This window comes from Sturnira hondurensis, unplaced genomic scaffold (genome assembly GCF_014824575.4).
Source record: "Sturnira hondurensis isolate 20B ecotype Veracruz unplaced genomic scaffold, ASM1482457v3 Scaffold0015056, whole genome shotgun sequence".
Taxonomy (NCBI): domain Eukaryota; kingdom Metazoa; phylum Chordata; class Mammalia; order Chiroptera; family Phyllostomidae; genus Sturnira; species Sturnira hondurensis.
The window spans coordinates 1861754-1881266 of record NW_028087687.1 but is presented as its reverse complement, the minus strand read 5'-3'; the positions used below and the strand labels follow the sequence as shown (position 1 = coordinate 1881266).

General features: G+C 44.6%; 1 protein-coding gene across 6 annotated transcripts in view; it reads right to left on the bottom strand.

Annotated features, from left to right (window-relative positions):
- Window positions 1-4302: 4302 nt before the first annotated feature.
- RBM47 (RNA binding motif protein 47) overlaps window positions 4303-19513 on the bottom strand; it is a 142771-nt gene continuing 127560 nt past the window's right edge. For 5 of the 6 annotated variants that reach the window (XM_037064285.1, XM_037064287.1, XM_037064289.1 and 2 more), the window contains 4 exons: window positions 14322-15481; window positions 13262-13468; window positions 10460-10665; window positions 4303-6685 (listed from right to left, as the gene is read on the bottom strand). In XM_037064285.1, coding sequence (XP_036920180.1) covers window positions 6446-6685; window positions 10460-10665; window positions 13262-13468; window positions 14322-15450 — 1782 coding nt within the window. In that variant the 5' untranslated portion in view covers window positions 15451-15481 and the 3' untranslated portion in view covers window positions 4303-6445. Of the gene's footprint in view, window positions 6686-10459; window positions 10666-13261; window positions 13469-14321; window positions 15482-19513 lie in introns of those variants that run through there. The other variant, XM_037064283.1, reaches the window with a different exon arrangement.

Below are 19513 nucleotides of genomic sequence, written 5' to 3'. Positions count from 1 at the left end.
CCGGTGTAATTGTGTGGGATGGAGTTGGGAGGAAATATAATCCCACTGAGGAAGCTGGTGCGCCTCTGGAGATTTTGCTTGGGACCCTCCCCTGCCCTCATGGTCATGGGGTGCACTGTAGGTCTCCATCACCTTTGGCAAGGTGTCTGCATTCCTGTAGGGGTACCAGGGGGAGAATAGGAACACCCTGGCCAGCACAGGTAGCTGCTACCCAAGGCTGAAACCTGGGTTTAAAGGAAGGCAGGCGTGGGAACCAGAAGAGCCTTGGCTGCCCCTACCAACTCCCCATCACAAGATCAGGGTGGGTGGGTATCACCTGGGGCCAGGACAGCGAAGGGAGGGAGTTGCCCGCTAGGGGGAGCACTCAGATACACGCGCTGTAGATTGCTAGACAATCCCTCAGCTTCTGCAGTTGAGACAAACACTGGGCTCTGCCATTTTCTCAAAGAAACTCCAAGTCCTAAGGGGAAATGATTTAGGGTTCTTCCCACTTCCCTGTTACAGGGACCGATTCTCTTTGTTCCACAGTTAACCCAAGCCTATGAACCAGGTTTAATATCAAACGGAACAAAGGTTGAGTTTCTCCACTCCACGCCCTCTTTCTCCTTCAAGACAGGCACTTTTTTTCAGGGGTTTGAATACGCCACGTGCTTTCTTCTGGACCTGGCACCTTTTGTTCGCTCTCTTTCCTGCTTATCTGCCCTAACTCCCACTCATCCTCGAGATCTTGGCACAGCTGCCACTTCTCCCCCAAATCTTTAACCCTTGGGCAAGGCTGTGTGGGTGTCCCCTAGCATTGCATGGTACCTGCAACGTTGTCTTAGCACACCTGGGAGTTTGGGGGAGGGCAGCAAGGTTGATTTTGTCGATTCCCTTCTCCAGTGCCTCACACCGAGTGCCTGCACACAGCTGGCATTCAATAATGTTTATTGAATAAATGAAAACAAAAGAAAGAAGAAGGCATAAAACTAAAAGGCTTAATGGAGTTACTGTAGCAGAACCCAGTCACACTACAGTCTATAAAAAAGGGAAAGGAAGTATGTTTTGAGGACCTGCACCATACCAGGCTTTTAAAAGATGCATTAACTCATCTGACTTCCACAATAACTTTCTGAGGTTGGGATTATGATCTCTACCAATTAAGGAATTGGTGCTCAGATGAGAAGTCTTTTCCGGGGTCACATGGCTGGGAAGTGGCAAAGCTGGGGTTTACCTCCGGAGCATCCTGACTGCAAATCCAACCTTGTTCCACTAGGGCCACGGTGTTTGCTCATAGAGGTAATTGGGCACATTTTCCCCCCAGGTTTATTTGTTCAAGGAGTTAGGAAACACGTTAAACTAATGAGGGGAAAGAGGACAATGAAAAGGCTGTGTCCAGTCTGATAGCTTATTATTTGGAATTAGTCAAACACTGTGGGTATCTCCTGAGTCTCATTCTGTACTTAAACCTAATCCTGCCCTTGTCCTTGGGAGGTCAGAGATGCAGAATGTGTCAAGGATGTGGCAGGACAAGGATCAAGTGGGTATGTCTTACCTAGTAACCTTTTTTTAAAACTAAAGATGTATATATTTATTCAGGGTCATGGTGTCAAAATGTCATTTCATCAAAACAGCCATGCCACATTTTGTGTTAAAAAATTATGATAAAAAGGCTGAGCACCCACAGGACTATAAAAAAGCTAATATCACATAATACTTGAAATACTATATATTTTTTTAAAAATGTCAAATACCCCAATGCCTTTGAAACGGCCTGGTAAGCCGGTGAGGTCAGTTACAACTAACAAAGTACACCTACCACAGCAATGTTGGACTGTCCGTAGGATTATTTTTCACTGGAAAAGAAAAATCAAAGCCTAGTTTTCTAATGTTTCTGACTTTCAACTAAACAAGTGCTTATGTATGTTGTCAGAATATCTATTTTTGGAATAAAAAACTGGGGTGCCTATTTTAGTGAAGAAGCAGGGGGTACAGTTACCTTCCCACCGGTGGTCCTGGAGCCGCCCCCACCCCCCAGGGACAGCCTGTGGATGGAACTCCTCACACCCCCAGAGGGTCTGTGTTCGGCAGCTGCGCCGTCGTCCATGCTGAAAGTAGGCATGTTCAGCCGTCCTACCTTAGTTCCCATCTCCCAAGAAAGGAGGTTGCATGTGAACAGTTTTTTTCCCAAAAAGACCCTATTCTCGTAGAAAATCTTTCTTTTGGGGGGGACTCTGAAGTAGGTCATTGGCATGACCAGTTTTGTCCATTTCCAGGGTGGGTGTGTTGTTAGAAAAAACCTGGGAATTGAGTCTGAGCACAGATCCCAGTCCAGGCTGTCACTAGCCGTGTGACCTTGGCCAATTGCATCATCGCCTTGACTACTTTGCTGAGTTACTGTGAGACCCACCTGAGCCAAGAAGCATAATGAATGACGTAATTGTAGCATTTATCCACACCCCCCCCCCCGCCCCGAACATGCTATTTACCTGCTTCTTTGGTCTGAGTTCTCTCACTGGAATGTGAGCTCTACGTGGGCAAGATTTCATTGGTTTTGTTCATGTGGTAGCCACAGCTGCATCTAGAACAAAGCCTGGCTCATGGTCAAGTTCATATACGTTTCCTGTGATTGTTAGTTCTTTTTCTGAGGAGGTCAATCAAACTCCATGATTCTGCAACTTGAAGGGCATCTGTACTTGTCTCCTAGGACAAGAAGGAATCAGCAGATCTGTTGCCCTTGAAAAACTGCCTAGTGATCTGTCATCTGGGCAAGTTTCCTGGCCTCTTCTGCCTCTAAAAAGGCCTTTATATTTTAAGAGGAATTGTAAGGAATGTTGGTGGGGAGGCCACATACATAATAACTCAGGCAGCTCAAGACTCAGAAGGTAAAATTCTTAATCTTAATGGCAAAACCACATGGGGCAACTTTTAGAAGAAGTAATTCTGTCAACAACCCATTGCTTTCCTTTGAACCACTGGTTGGCTTTGCTGATGGACACTGTCTGAAGTCAGTGTTGAACTTGACAGAAAAGGGAAGGAAGCGTTCTGCTAACTCTGCTGTGCTTTGTGAAAAGGAGAAACAAAGCTTTGGCTTCCGATGCAGTGACTGACATGCAGGCCACCCCAGCCCTTCATGAAACCACCAAACAACTCCCTGTCATATCGACTGCCTCCTTTTGGAGGGGAGTGTAAAGCTGCTGGGATCATAAACACACTGAAGCAGTGACGGCCGTGACAAGCTTTGCCACATCCTATTCGATCCCGATGCTGAGTGGGATTTGAGTGTTGAACTTTCAACCACCTGAGCTCAAGTTTGATAGTAATACTTCCCCATGTTTTACTATGTATCCCACCTTCGGTAGTAATTGCAAACCAAAACCCATCATAACAACTTGCTGGTTTCTCCAGCTGAAAATATTGAATTAGTTCATTTCTTCTATGCTGTTAACGGTTTTTCTAATTTCGTGAGAAAAAATCAGTATAAAGAAAACACAATTTAAAATAAGGTCTTGAAACTGCTTTAAAGAGAGCTTTATTTACTACATACAACCTAAGAATACACTGTAAATGGAGCAAGATCTAAATAAATTTAAAGGCTTTTCAAATACAAAGCAACTAAAGACAACTAAACTGCTAGCATGTTTGAAAACAAAACTCTTAAAGTTTTTAAAAACATTTATATAGTTTGTTCTTAATCCTAAAAAAAGTTCACATTTCAAGTTATCAACTTCCCTCAGTAGTGTATGTGAAATGGGTTTGAGAGAGAAATAATAAGAAGGATCGCTGATGGAACTGGAAAGCATTGTGCTAATAAACAAAATAAGCCAGGTGGTGAAAGACAGAAACCATATGATCTCACCTTTAACAAGATCCTAAACAACAAAACAAACAAGCAAAATATAACCAGAGACACTGAAATAGAGAACAGGCTGACAGTGAGCAGAGGGGAGAGGGGAGGGAATTTCAGGGGAAAAGGGGAAGGGTTTACAGGAACCAGCATGAAGGACACATGGACAATAACAAGAGGAGGGGTGGAAATGGGAGGGAAGTGAGGAGGGCTGGGATGGGGAGAAAAGGGAGAAAACTGTACTTGAACAATTAAAATAAAAATAAAAAAATATTTTTTAAAAAAGACTTGCTGATAGCTAATGGTCACCAACATTTGTAAGGTAGTTTGGTTTTGCCACATTAAGATGTTTTTTCTTTTTACTCCCCCCGCCCCAAATACAGGGGAGGGGATGGGAAATAAAAAGAAAAGAAAAAAATAATTATTTGGGGGGTGTTAAAAAGAAAAGAAAAAATACTGTTTTTCTTTTCCTTTTGTACCACCTCCCCCAATAATTTACAGGCACATGTAAAATACAGTAAGACCACGGGGTCCAAGTCTCACCCAGTGACACTGTGACAGTCCTACACTGGAAAGAGGCCACTTCGTTCACACAAAGTCGAGGGGTGAGGATCTGGTCCAAATTGCATTTTGTTGGATTCTTCATTCCCACACATTCAATGCAGCTTGCTGGGGACATTCTTGGGAACATCGCACAGTTACTTGATGTCATTTAATGAAGATGGAAAGCAATGTTCAGAATGTTTAAAGGTCTTTGCAGGCACTCTATAATTTTACACAATAAATAAATATTGCTTATATATAAAAATTTCATCCCACCCTCAGCTGGTGGGGGGGCATTTGGGAATCTCTTCATTTAGAATTTAAAAAACAAAACTAAAATATTTGCTAGAGGCATGATCCTATTATTAATCCACAAATAAGAATTCAGCCATCAGCAAAAATGCAGTGAGTGGAAAGATTTTATGGATCGATAACATGGCATAAAAACACAACTGTGTTTCCTGCTATCTATTGCACACCTCACTTCCTTGCTCAAGCCTTGAAAAAAGTTCCAAGTTGATGTATTTCATAAAGTAGATGACAATCTTAATATTTTACTGTATCTTACATTCACTCTGCTAAGCAAAAGCCTTTAAACAGGCACAAAACACTGCAACCATATATTTACTTCCTAATAAAACAAAACTTTTAATAACATTGAAATAAAATGGTTTCATTTTGCATTAAACTATATATCATGAACTTCTGCAACATGAAAAAAAAACCTAAAAGCATTAGGAGATATTTACAAACTCTTAACTCCTGCAGGGCTCGCCTCCTCCTCCTGGGGGTGTCTGGCCCCGATTCAGTTCTCCTGATTCGGTTCTCCCGATTCAGTTCTCCCGATTCAGTTCTCCCGTTACATGCAGCCTCGGAGGAAAGCCCTGCTCCCTAAACATAGCATTTCCAACACCGCATTTTGGAAGAAACATGATAAGGCAACTAGAAGCATTAACTTTCTGCAACAAAAGTCTCTGGGGGGGGGGCTTGCCACAATAACATTCATCGTCTCTACAAACTCATACTTCAAAAACAAATAAAGCAGTAGAAGTGGAACTGAAGTTTTATATCAGACAATTAAATAGCTATGCAAAGATGTCTTATGAAAACTATTGAAGTCTTGTGCTTACACATCAGTTCTATCGAAAATAACGTCCCCGACCAAAATAAAAAACCCCAACAAAATCCCAGGAAGAAATACAAAAGCCACCAATGTTTTCTCTACCAGAGAAATCCATCTGCTCTAGACTTGCCACACAGGGAGGTGGGGCTGGGGACAGAAGGGAGGGGTGAGGAGGGGAGTTTGGAAGGAACATGGAGTTTAAGAGTGAAGTCATACAGAGAATGACCAGGGGCCCAAGGTGATGGTGGCAGGTGAGAGCTTTCCAGTGTGTGGACTCGGAAGTGTGACAAGTCTTTTCAATGTTGGCTTAAGGAGAGACTGAGTGTTTAATTTCTTAAATAAAAAAAAAATAGAACCACCATGGATAACACATGGTAACACCGTCTACCCTTAATGCCAGCACAAATAGAGGTTTTACTCATTTTAAAATTGCACTTTCCAGTATAACTTTTAAAATAACATTTTCTGTAGTATTTTAAAGCACTATTGTTTGTATCTTTAAATATTGACTATATTTTTCAAAATGCTTCCCTAGCTGCTCAAGTGTGCTTTTTAATATATAGTTGATATATTACTGAAGGTACTACAAAATAGAAATCTCTGGAGTGCAGAAGTTAAGAAAATAACCTTCATACTGAAAATATATCCTTAAAAAATACAAAAACAAAAACCTCTATACAAACGTACTACAGCATACAAAGGTTTAAGAGATGGTCATTAAGGCACGAACCGATGCAAGTCTCTTGGAAATGTATGAACATAGGCCTGCTACCTCGAACACAGTCTTAAAAAACGAGTGGAAACTTCATGTATATAAAATATTTCTGGATGATACTGGATTACATTCTTCACTTTTAGGTTTCCTGTGCGCTGAGCCCCCATGTTCTTTCTTCATAAATAGTGAATGGTCCTTCAGTGGTGGTCTCCCCGGCGGCCTCCGCGCGCCCCCGCTGTCAGTACGTCTGGTAGACGTCGTGAATGGGGACCTGGATAGCAGCTGCAGGGAAGGCCTGAGGTATGTAGCCTGCGTACCCTCCGTAGACGGCGGCGGCCGCGGCTGCGTTCTTCTGTAGTGTGGCGATCGTGGCCGTGGCCGGAGCAGCAAAGGGAACGTAACTGGCCCCGTAGATCCCGGCGGCGGGGATTCTTTGCACGTTTGGAGCCACGGTGTAGACTGGAGTTATTGGGCGGCCCTGAGGAGGAGAGAGACAAAACGATGCCTACTGATCACTGTATCTCTCCCGCTTCATCCTCCATTCATTCAATGCTTCCTTCAACTCCCAGAAGTCCAAACAAAGGCCTCCCGTTGAAGGGCAGGACGGGGCAAGGAGGTAGGAGGGTAAGCAACGAATAATTACTCGTTGAAAGGGCATGTGAAAAGAGCCATTCTGGTAAGGTGGAGTGGCATCCTCAAGGCTCATTCAACCCCAACCGGTGAGAGTCAGACAACTAGACGCTAGAGGAAGGCTGAATGTTCACCACCTCCACCTAATCAGCCTATGCCCTGGAAGGAGCTAGAGAAGGGAGTCAAGAATCCACTCTTTACTTAGTTGGTCTCGTTGTAATTAGACATTTTCCTAACACGGGGACCTGACAGACATGCCAACTGCCTCAACTCGCACTCAACTGAAGAAATGTAGTCCTTCAAAGACGAAGAGGATGGCAACTGTACAGAAAAAAGTTTGCAGATCTCCAAGGGGCAGCTTTTCAAGCTCTTCCTAAGATAAGTGTGACCATTCACAATTTTCCACAAATGTAATGGTTTCAACCATCTCCCACCTAGGATACAACACCACTGTACACGTCAATGGTTGCCAGACACCGTCAGAAGGAACCAAGAAACCTGATAAGTTAGAGGCGGCCTCTCAGAAGAGGCGGGGCATTTCAGCTGGGTTTTAAAGGACGAGGAGCAGTTTTTGTGGGAGGAGGAAGGGGAAGGAGAACAAGCTAACCGAAGCCTGTTCACCACGACCTTGTTCGGGTTGACACCACACTGACTGCAAAAGCCTCTGCTACTTCCTCCTCTCTCCTTGCAAGTTTGACACTGTGCTCTCAGAGTGCAAAGGAGCAGAGAGGGAGCATTGTGGTTCAGCATTTCCCAAAGTGTCCGCAACGGAGAAGGGGATTTTTGGTGAAGACATACGTTTAACGACGTATCTGCTGCAATTGCTGCTGTGGTCTCTATGTCTTAATGCAGCATCAAACTAACAATGCAGGATATGTGAAATGGAGAATTAGAGTTTAAAAATTATCTCCTCCTGGATTTTCATAAAGGAATACGTTATCATTCCTCCACAGAATCTGCAAATCAGAGTCACAAAATTATGTTCAAAGGAACTTCATAACCTGAGTCATTTTTTTCAACTGCAACCAAAATAATAATTATCCCAATAATAATAACGGAAAGATCATGGTCTACCATACCACTGTTCTAAGGGCCTCGTTTGTATGACATTATTGAGTCATTCTAACCACTAATGATGCTGGCACTATGATTTCATGGACAGGTTCGGATGTGCCAAGTGACCTGCACAAGGTGAAATGGCTTCGTGACTTGGAAGCCTGCACTTTTAAAAGCCTCCATTATCTTGCCTTCTACAACCTGTAACGATGAATATCTCATTTTACAACCAGGGGGAGGAACTTGGGAACTGAGAAGACTGGCTCCCAGCAAGATCAAAGCGATCTTTTTTAAATGTGTGGACATAGATTTAATGGCAAATGCACGAGGGGATGTCATTGCAGGGAAGATGACACTGGAGAGGACCCCTTCTGTGTGCTACAGTCCAGCCCCTGGAACCCTAGGCTCTGGTGTTCGAGATGGGCAGGGGGGCTTGGACCTCGGTTTTCTCTCCCCTCGGGAAAATGCTGTCTGCACCATCAAACAGTTTCTGTATTCCTTATTGAGGCTACATGAAATTTTGGATATAAAATAGCTACTCAGGAACATCCTTGGGCACTTGGAAGACAGAGGGTGACTGAAGGTGTCCCATAAAAAGATGGGGCCTTGTTTCTACTCAGAACTGTGTTCCATTCACCAAGCAGTAGTGCTTAAACTGCGTCCTCCTCAGAAGCAAAGACCTCAGAGACAGAAAGCGAGGATTTGAGGGGCAGTACCAGAGCCAAAGCCACTCATAAAAACCATTCCCAGGTTGAATAGTAAGTAGCACCAGGCATTCTGCAGAAGGTATTGAAGGAGGGAAAATTCTCCAAGGGAATCAACTGATGATTGTACGTTGAGCAAATTCTTAAGCAGAGACTTCCAATAAAGATCCTGATGGCGACAGCCAGCACAGACGGACAAAACACAGCAACAGGCTGCTGTTCAGACACGACTGCGAGGCCTGGAATTTGGGTCTGACCAGAACCGGTGCTCCGTGCCAAAGATGAAGCTGAGGAATTAGAAATTATAACCAGAATTCCATCAAGGAATTGCAGGTTACTGTAGATATTTACAGCCCACAAGAAGTAATGACACTCAGCTGTCACTCCACAATGTGAATCAATTACAGCCCATTCCTTCTTTGGCTGTAGGAAGTCCCGAGGTAAAGACTATTTGATGACTTATTGGCAGATGAAAAAATTTTAACCTTTCTGAATAATGCAGTCAAGACTGGTGCTCAAGTGGACAAATGCAAGTAGACAGCATCCCACTCCACTGTGGGGTTCACAAGACTGGCTCTGTGTCAGCATCTCCGAGGAGCCTGTACCGAATGTGGATTCTAGAACCTCAGCTCAGTCCTGTGAACTGTAATCCTCTGAGTCTAAGAATCTCTGTTCCTCCGATAATTCTTCTCCAGTTAGACAAGGGACCCAGACCTGAGGTTTGGGGTATTTCAGAGTGACTGCCTCACAAAGAATAGCTACACACTGAAGATACAAAGAGATGTAAGGTGTGGCTCTTTGTCTGGAATAGCTTCCTTTTACTTTATTTACCTTTTAAAAGATTTTATGTTATTTTTATTTTTAGAGAGAAGGGAAGAGAGGGAGGGAGGGGGAGAGGGAAACATTGATGTGGGAGAGAAACTGACTGGGTGCCTCTTACATGTGCCCCGACCGGGGACTGAACCTACAACCCAGGCATGTACCCTGACTGGGGATTGAACCGGAGACCTTTCGCTTTGCAGCATACTGACTAACCAACTAAGCCATACTGATCAGGGCTGGAGGAGCTTCATTTTAATTGGGGAGATGGAACATACGGGCAGTCATACGCCAAGTAATAATGTAGGTAATGAGAAGTGCAGTAGAGATGATTTCCATGGCTAGGTGGATGGGCAAGATTCCACAGAAGAGATGAGGAGGAGGAAACCACAGGTGAGAGGACACTATGAGAAAACGTGGAGGAGGAAGCTGGAATGGCGAGACTGGACTGGGAGAGACTTGGGAATAGCTGGGTCTGGTCAGAGATGATCAAGGGCAGATTTTGTAAAGTTCCACATATCTCTACAGCTATTTCTTGCTCCATGTACATGTACATACAAATGTATATATGTATACACATATACATATGTATATATTCAGAGAGAGTGAGATAATGCACGAGAAGGAGAGAGAGTTTTTGAAAACCAACCTTCCCGACCACAGTTGGAACGGGAAAACGAGAACCGTCAGCCTGGCCTTTGACTTTCAGCACCTTAACAATAAGAACATGAACTAAAAATTACCCAGGGTCAAAGGAAAGGAAGTGCAACATTATGACACTGAGAAATCACACGCGTCATTTTGGCATGTTGCTTCCCATCTTTAATACAGTGGTAAATAATACAGTGATGGTATTAGGGTAGTACGATTATTAGATATGTTTTTTTACCCTGTCATGAGGTATACTAAAAATTTTTGGCCCCTGATTCCACAGTTCCAACAGAAAGCTGGGCACCCAATGAACTCCCCTGCTGAACAGTAAACAAACCCATGAAAAGGGAGGCCTCACTCACAAAAGGCAACGAAGGCGGCATGAACTCTACCTGGAAAGGCGGCGGCGTTGACCCGGCAGGAATGACGGCAGCGGCGGCGGCGGCGGCGGCAGCGGCAGCAGCGCTGGCTGGGTCTGGCTGCACCGCGATGGGGCTGATCATGTGCTCCATTGCGTGGATTTTGCCGTCTTCAATCATTTTAGGAGCGGGAGCCGCCTGAAACACGGAGTACTGGGCCCCAATGGCAGGGATGGCCACTGCGTGACAAGTGAGAGGGAAAAACTGGTCCATCACTTTCTCAATATTAAAACAACCACCACCCAGTTGGGGAGGCATGGGCTATTCCCAGCTAACTTGTGCTTTCCCAGTGAGGGTCAAGGAAGAGAGGGGAGGTGGCAGGTACTCCCCTCGCTTGTCTTTCACAAGGAACAATGTGGGCATGGATGGAGGCTCCCAATAGATCATCACGGAAGAGAAGTCTAGAGTCAGGTTTCTACACCATTTCCTACCGCTTCTGCAGGAAAATCTTTCAGACCTCACTCTTGAGGTCCTCCAGAGCCAGAATGAGCCTTCTGTGAAAACGGGCTCAGAATGAGAAGTGAGACCCGAGGCTTGAGGCCCAGCCACCGTGAGAGCAGGTCTCCCTCCTCACTCACCTCCCAGCACCAGACCTGCTGCCCTTTTCACTTTCGCCGTGTTTTGAGAAGCAGGTGCTGTTGAAGGTTTCGTTCTGAGAACTCAGAGGTCTGCTTACATCTTCCCCACCCTGCTTTCGCACTTCAACATTACTGATTCAAGAAAAACTACACAATAAAAAGGGAAAGATTCCCTATTTTTGCAGTGTCCACTCGTAACAGCAAAGCAGTAGGGACTGGTTTGTTGATGGCCCTGCCAATTCAAAGGGTGTTCCTGTGAATGAGGTCTGAAGGGCTCATTTCAATCAGAGATTCAAACAGAGAGGAGTTACTGAATGTCAGTGTAGGATAAAGAAAGATAAAAAGAAAAAAAAAACACTAGCCCTGATTTGGGGGAGTCTGTGTGGGGGGGTGTATGTGTGGTGTGTGTTGAGAGAAGCAAGAATATGAAGTGCATACACAAAGTTTCCTTTCATTTCTGGGTTTTCTCCAAGTGGAGGTATATTTGTGCTCACAAAAGCTGACTTCACATAAAGTAAAGAGACAAATTTGACTGTAGGATGAACAACGGCATGGCCGTTCAATAAAATCTGCCTAGAACTTTAACCAAATCTCTAACCTGCCTTTCCAACCCCATGGCCTTGCACCTAGACACTTCACCACTGTGCTGGTGGTTCTCCTAAAATAAAAAGTTCCAATTTTCTGGATCAAACAGAAACAGAGGCAAAGGGGAAGGGGCCTAGAGAGAATTATAAGTTTTAGCTACATTGGGGTTGTGCTAAGTAACGCTGGATTATTCTGGTTGTCAGCCCCCAGGAATTTCTACCTCCGGCCCCAGGGCACAACTACATACTTGAGAATGGTTTAAGAGTTCTTTCCCTAGTTAAATCTTAAGCCACTGCAACTTGCCAACAGGAGACCCTTTTCCAACAAGTGGAAGCGACAACTCCTGTTTCCAGGCTCTGTTTTATGGAATTAGAGCAACATGGGATCAGTTTTACAGTGCTTCTAACTAACGTCAGTGGCATTTATGAGGAAATCCAGTCTGAGTCACTTGCAGAAACTGCAGAATTTTTTCATAAGCAAAAAACCCCAAACAAACAACAATAAAACCCCCGAAAAACCGTCAACAAAAAAATAAACAACCTTCTCCCCCAAATCAAAAACCCCAAATCATATCACTGAATTAATTCAAAAGGAAGCTCTGCTGGGAAAACACTTTTAAGCCCTACATGGCCTATGCAAACCCATGCCCCAAAAGCGCAGATTCCCTGGCTGTTAGCTAAAAGCAGCATACACTCCTCAACCAGATGAAACTCATGAACTCAAAGTGAGGATTCTCTTGAGAGCTCTTCGGTCTACCTCCATGACACCAGGAAGATGTCTGGAGGAGGACCGCCGTGATTATCCACAACTGGATTTTGCGTGGTGTGTGCTAGCAGGGAGTTCGTGCCACGCCCACACAGTGGAGGTAAGTTCCCTGCAGGTTAGGGTCAGAAGGAAGACCTGTCTCATCAGTGGGCACGAACAACACTGGCAAACTGGTGTATGAGGCCTGGAGGTGAAAGCAAAGTTCCAGGTCCCGGTCTGAGTCACTTCAGTACCCCCAAACCCCAATCTATTGATCCAGAAAGAGGAGGAAATGAGTGCTGGGAGAAATTCAGGCAGTAAGTAGCTGCGAAAACTTTCACCACTGCCTTGGTTCCCTCACTCCTAGGTGTTTCAGGTGTGTTAAGTTCATGACCAGGGACAAGTGGTGCAATTTGCTCCAGGAGGGGAATTTTCTACACTCGCAGAAGGGGAGTGAGCTGCATCCTCTGGCTTCTGATGGCTGGAGTAGAAACTGGCTTGAGCAAGGATAAGACAGTTTTTAGCTGACAGAGGATATAGAGGAGCCTCATATTCTCCCATTTCCCAGGCCCCCCTCACCCCTGACTTGGCCTACTCAGTCACAGACTGGGAAAAAAGCCTCATAACTGGCGACATACATTTGAAAAACACACTATTGGAAAGCTTGACTTGAACAAGGTCAAAACTAGACCATCCTTTTAAGTTCCAGATTAAGAACAGCCAGGAGGGCACATTCTTTGCCTCATCTCTGGTTGCCTACGAGAAGATGAACCCGAGTGCAAGAGCCGAAGGTAGCCTTGGGGTCACTTTAAAGAGAGGGTTAGGGTTTAGGCTGAATGGATGCATTCTTGCTCTGGTTTATACTGACCTGTACCAGGTTTAATGGCAACTGGATTGACAGCAGAGATTTCCAAATTCGGTACAAGTTCATATCCTTTTTCTTGCTGCTTTCCTTTCCCTTCATGGTATCGGCTGTATATACCACGGCCAGCAGAATATCCCCCGAGGTAGGAACCCCTGGGCCCTGGGGCTCTGTTGCCAGCTGCACCTCGACCCCGGCCTCTTATGCTGCCTGCTTATAATAACAACACACAAAAAATGATGAGCAAACAACAGTTGTCAGTACAGGGGACAGACCCTAACTCAAGGTTCTTTGCATTTCGGGGTTTGCCTGGAGTCTATGGCTGCAGGGGACTAAATACACCTCTGCTCTTCAGTGAGCTGGGAGAGACTTCAAACATTTTATTCCAGCCTCGATTTGCACCCTAAGTATGTCTGCTCTCTGATGCAAGGCATCATCTTGCAGGGTGAGTTCCCAGGATTGCAACTGCAACTTCAGTAAAGAAAAACATCATAGATTGTAAAAATGTTAGAACTGAAAAGGAACTGCTGGTTACCTTCCTCATTTTCTGCGTGAGAAAACAGCCCTAGGGAGAATGAGGAGACTGAGTGAACTCACAAACTCAAAAGAGCTGGTCAATGGGTGAGCAGAACCCAGGATCTTGGTATTTTGTTTCCTAGTGTAATACTCAGTTTTATTGTACCCTAGCCAATGACTTAAAAACAAACAAAAAAGCAAACCAATAATATTGTGCCCTCTACTCCCTAACATTCTAAAGATAAAATCTCACAAGCAGGTTTCAGGTCCTAATTGGATAGGTCTTGGAGAGGCAGCATGCAAGAAGAGCTTGCTTGCTCCCATCATTTTACTGCTCACTCCTTACGTAGAAAGGATCTGAATTTCTCTGAATGCTATAGAAGTGAATGTCTTAAGTGACAGCAAAGAACAGAACCCAGAACTGACACCCAAATGAGGGTGGGTAGGGGATCGGGTCCACCCACTCAGTTACAGCCACAACGCCCCTGAGGTAGCCCGCCTAGCAGATGTGGCTCCCGGGGTCCTGCCCAGGAGAACTGCCCCCACTAACCTTTAACGAAGTAGTCCCTGTTGGGCCCGATGAGCGTGTTGTAGGGGTAGCTATAGTAGGCCAGAGTGTAGGGGTCGCAAGAGTACACGTAGCCAGGTGGCTGCACAGCAGCCCCCTCGGCCACCCCGCCACCCTTGGCTGCTTTCTGGTATCGGGAGTACTGCTCCTTGTCCACCGGCTTGGCCAGCGTCACCTCGAGGCACGAGCCCTCCAGGTCCGTGCCATTGAGTTTCTTCATGGCGTGCACGGCGTCCTCCCGGCTGGCAAAGTGCACGAAGGCGTAGTCGCGGATCTTCTTGACGCGCTCCACGCAGCCTGGGTTGAACTGGCCAAAGATTTTCTTGATGGTGTCCTCTGTGGTCTCCATCATGAGGTTCCGCACATAAAGGATCTTCACGGTCTCCATCACGTCCTCGTCCACGTCGATCTCAGGCTCGGCCCAATCCACAGCGATCTGGTGGCCCCACAGCTGGATGCGGCCGGGCATGAGCTTGCGGCGTGCCATGGCCGCCGCCCGGTGGCTCTCGTACTCCACGAAAGCAAAGCCGCGGTTTTTCATCTTATCAGCTGCACTGGCGTAGACGATCACATCGAGCACGCCCTCGGTGACCTTGGCGATCTCCTCCAGGATCTCCTCTCGCTTCTTCATCTTGGGAATGCCTCCAATGAAGAGGCGGCAGTTGTCGACGCTGCAGCACACGCCGAGCATACGGCCCGGGCGGATCTCGTAGTTGTTGAGCTCGCGCACGGCGCGCTTGGCCTCGTTCTTGTGGCAGTACATGACAAAGGCATAGCCCCGGTTCTTGCCATCGAAGTCCATCATGAGGCGCAGCTCGTAGATGCGGCCCACAGTCTCGAACACGGGCACCAGCTCATCCTCGTATACGTCGCGCGGGATCTTGCCCACGAAGACCTCACAGCCACGCTGCGGGTGCGGGCCCTCCCAGCCGGGCGGCGGGCCGCCGTACTTGCGCTGCCCGTTCTCCTGCACCATGGTGTAGCCTGTGCGCGCCAGCAGCGCCAGCAGCGCCGCCTCATTGGGCGCGCCGGCCACGCCCTCGGGCACCTTGGCCATGGACGCAGGGGCTGAGTCGCTGCTCATGGCTGCGGTGGAGTCTTCTGCAGTCATAATGTCAAAGGCATCCACGGCTGGTGGAAACCTAAGGGAGGCAGAGGGAGGGTGAGTGTGGAATCTGCACTGAGTGGAGCCAGAACCTGACTCCCTCCCCTACACCCACCTTTTTCGAAGACAAACAAGACATGCTTATCCCTCAGGTGGTTAAATGAGAAACAAGATGGAGACCGCTCTGGAAATGCAGCAACTCTAAAATGGTGTAAATTACTCAAGTGGTTTTGCACGAAAAACCGGAAGTGACTCGGAAAAAATTGAAAATGAATGAGCAAGTACTTCCGCTTAATCAGCTTTGAAGCACAAAGAAGCTGCTGTAATTGTCAGTGAAAACCTCATGTTCCTGCAGCAAATGACAACATCTTTGACTTAATTCCTGCACTGTCAACTCAGATATATTTCTTTTTAGTTATGGCATTTAACCCCCATTTATTTCTTGGGCAGACAAAGCCTCTTTGCTTTCTTTTTAAAGACAGTCTTTATTTAGGATTGGAAATAAAGCAATGTATTTATGTTGTTAAGAATAACAGATGTTATACAAAATAGACACTGAGCTGTAAGCTGAAGCTTTTTACAAGGAAGAAATGTAACATTCACATTGCCAAGGACTTGGCCTAAGAGCTGTGGTAGAGAGCACACATACTGTGATTTTAATGGTGCCATTCAAGCGAAACCCTTGGTACCTATCATTCATGGATTTACAATCAGTCCACAAGGAGATTAAGTTCAAACTGGGAGACTTGGGAAGCCGCAGCTACCTGGTAAACCACACTATAGTTTTCAGAGAAGTGTCACATGCATTATCTTATTTGATCTTAACTGCCTTACATGGTAAGTGATACTATCATTAGTCCCAATTTCTCTGTGGGGAAGTAAACTCAGAGAAGCAGCCTAAATTGCCTGTTTCACATAGCAAATATCAGCTAGTACCAGGACTTGATTCCAACTTGTCTAGCTTCAGATTCTGTGTTCTTCTAAATCAGTGCTGTGCCACAGAACTTGCAGTGAGGATGGAAAAGCTGTGATCAGCCACGGGCAGCTACTGAGCATCTGAAGGAGGGCTGGCATGACCCATACATTGAGTTAATTAATTTAGAATCTCACATGACAGGTCCAAACTGTGCCACCTTCACACATGCAGCTCAGAGGTCTGTGGAAATGATTATTTTTAATCTTTTTCCCCCCAGAGGCAATGACTGTAAATTATACAGTAAGATTATTGCTAGGAGCTGCATACTGTGCTTTTGTAATGAAAAGCTCTTGATTGGCCTTTTGAAAAAGGAAGTTATTTTTTGAACTATAAAAGTATTCAAGTAAATTTTATGGAAAGTTAATAAAAGTAAATAAGAAGTCATTCATAATTCTGCTTTTTCAAAAGCAGAATTCTGATAGCCTAAATTAAACTTACCTATCTTTATTTTTTTTAAGATTTTACTTATTTATCTTTAGAGAGGAAGGGAAGGAGAGAAGGAGAGAAATATCAATGTATGGTTGTCTCTCATGCATTCCCTGCTGGGGACTGGCCCGCAACCCAGGCATGTGCCCTGACTGGGAATCGAACCACGATCATGTGGTTTGCAGGCCCGTGCTCAATCCACTGAGCTACATCAGCCAGGGCTTTATCTTTTTTTATCTTTTTTAAAAATAGGTTTTTAGGGGTGGGTGGATAGAGTTTGGCTTCTAACAAATTTCTATCCTGCTGCTTTATTTTATTTTATAAGCATTCCTCCATGGTCTTAAAACTCTTGTAACAACATAAAAATTAATGGCTGCTAAGGTTTCATCGTTTAATAACCTGGAGCATCATATTTTTAAAAAATATGCCACTAGGAATTATATACAACAGTATTAAAGGAAACTTTAAGGACAATTAAATTGATCTAAAGAAAAAAACAAAACCAAGTTGTAATGACACAACAGAAACCTGAGATGTTTATTTGCCAATTGGCCAAAGCAATTCTTCTCTGGTCTCTCTGCTGTAACAACAAGAGGCAGAGTGGTTTAGTGGGGGCACGTCGTAGCCTCTGGAGCCAGGCTGCCCGGTTGTGCATGGATCCTACCTTGCACACTTCCTGGTCGTATGACCTGAAGCAAAGACACTTAGCCGCTCTATGCCTCAGTTTCCTCATCTACAAAATGGAAATGTTGATGATGGTATTAATATTAAGCTTAGAGGAGTGACTTAAAATATACAAAGCACTTTGAACTCTGCTCAGAACATTGGAAATGCTCAGGAAATGTCATTATTATCTTTTATCCAAACTTCTGGGTAAAACTTTGGATCAACTCTCTCAAGTTTAGAGAAATTCTGATATTTTGTCAGTGCTTTAAAAACATCTGTTTGATACAGCTTCTATTCTTTTTTATTTATTTGTTGTTCAAGTGCTTGAAAGCTGGTTTGACAACATACCCAGTTATCCTGAAGGTTTTTTAGCATACATTTGAAAATGATACATTAGTTCCTGTAATTTCAAGATGAAACACAAATTTCAATATCAGAATTGAATATGAAGATTTTTCCTCCTTTCAAATGGAAGATAGGATATATTCTTAAGACCACTGTTTGCATAAACACTTTATATCTTTGTCCTGGGAAGAAAATGCTAAATATACATATAAACGTGCTGAGGCAATTCAAGCTTTTAAGCATTGTACTGTTATAGCACTGACCAGAGGGCAAAGGAACACCCAGAACCGTCACTCTGCCAAGACAGGGAGCGTTGACTTCTTGTTTCCCCAACTGTACTCTGAAACTGTAATTTTACACCACACAGAACAGTCTTGTAACGGTCAGGCTATGGAGTCATTCCCAATTCCATCCCCATTAAATTCACCAAAAATTCTGTTCCCTTTTAGTCTGAAATCTTCCGGTATCAGTAACATAACCATCTCGTTGAAAATAGTTACAGCTTATTTCTTATATCTATGAGCCAAGAAAAGCCTTTTTTGTTCTGAACGTCCATCACCTGAAATAAATGAATCACGTCACTGGCCTTCTTTCCCTCCTCTCTTTGGTCCCTAGGAAGTTCAGTCACCTCAGTTTTAGGACCTGTATAGGACATTTCAACACATTTTCAAGCTCATCAAATTTTGGCTCTAGTTTTACTTTTTTAGTCTTTTATATCCCTAGTGCCAAAAATTTAGCTATTTTGATTATCAATCTTATTGTTTGCACATTCTTTAAGTCCACCTCACATAATTGTATAGCTAGGAGAGGAATGCACACACACACACACACACGCATGTATAAATCTCACTTGCAGCAGACGTTAATTAATGCATTCTCTGAACTATTACATGAACTACGAACACTGACATAAAAAAGCAAGTGCGAACCACACTGAGATATCACTTTGCACCCATTAGCATGGCTATTATTTTTAAAACACCCAAAATGTGTGTTGGAAAGAGTGTGGAAAACTCGAACACTCGGGCTTTGCTGGTGGGGGTGTACAATGGCGCAGCTGCTGCAGCCGACGGGGCAACTGAAGCTGTTCCTCCGAAACTCCAACGTGCAATTAACACGGGACCTACCAATTCCACCACAGGGTACAGACCCGGGAGATTTGAAAACTGGGACTCTAACAGATATTCGTACACCAATGACCATAACATTCTTATTTCCAATAGCCAAAAGGTGGGAACACACCCAATGTGCCTCATGAGTGGGTAAACAAAATGTGGTATATGTACACAATGGGATCTTACCAAGCCTTAAAAAGGAAGGAAATTTGGACACATGCTACAACATGGATGAACCATTAAGACATTATGCTAAGTAAAATAAGCCAGACACAAAAGTACAGATATTGTATAGTTCCACTTATATGAAGTACCTAGAAGAGTCAGATTCATAGAGACAGAAGATAGAACGGTGGTTGCCAGGAGTTGGGGAAAGAGAGAGTGTGGAATTAGTGTTTACTGAGTTTGTCAGAGGTGATGAGAACAATGCAAATGTACTCAATGTCACCGAACTCTACACAGAACGTTCTATAAACTGCAGGTTGTTGGTTTGATTCCCAGTCGGGGCACATGCCTAGGTTAGGGGTTCAGTCCCAGGTTG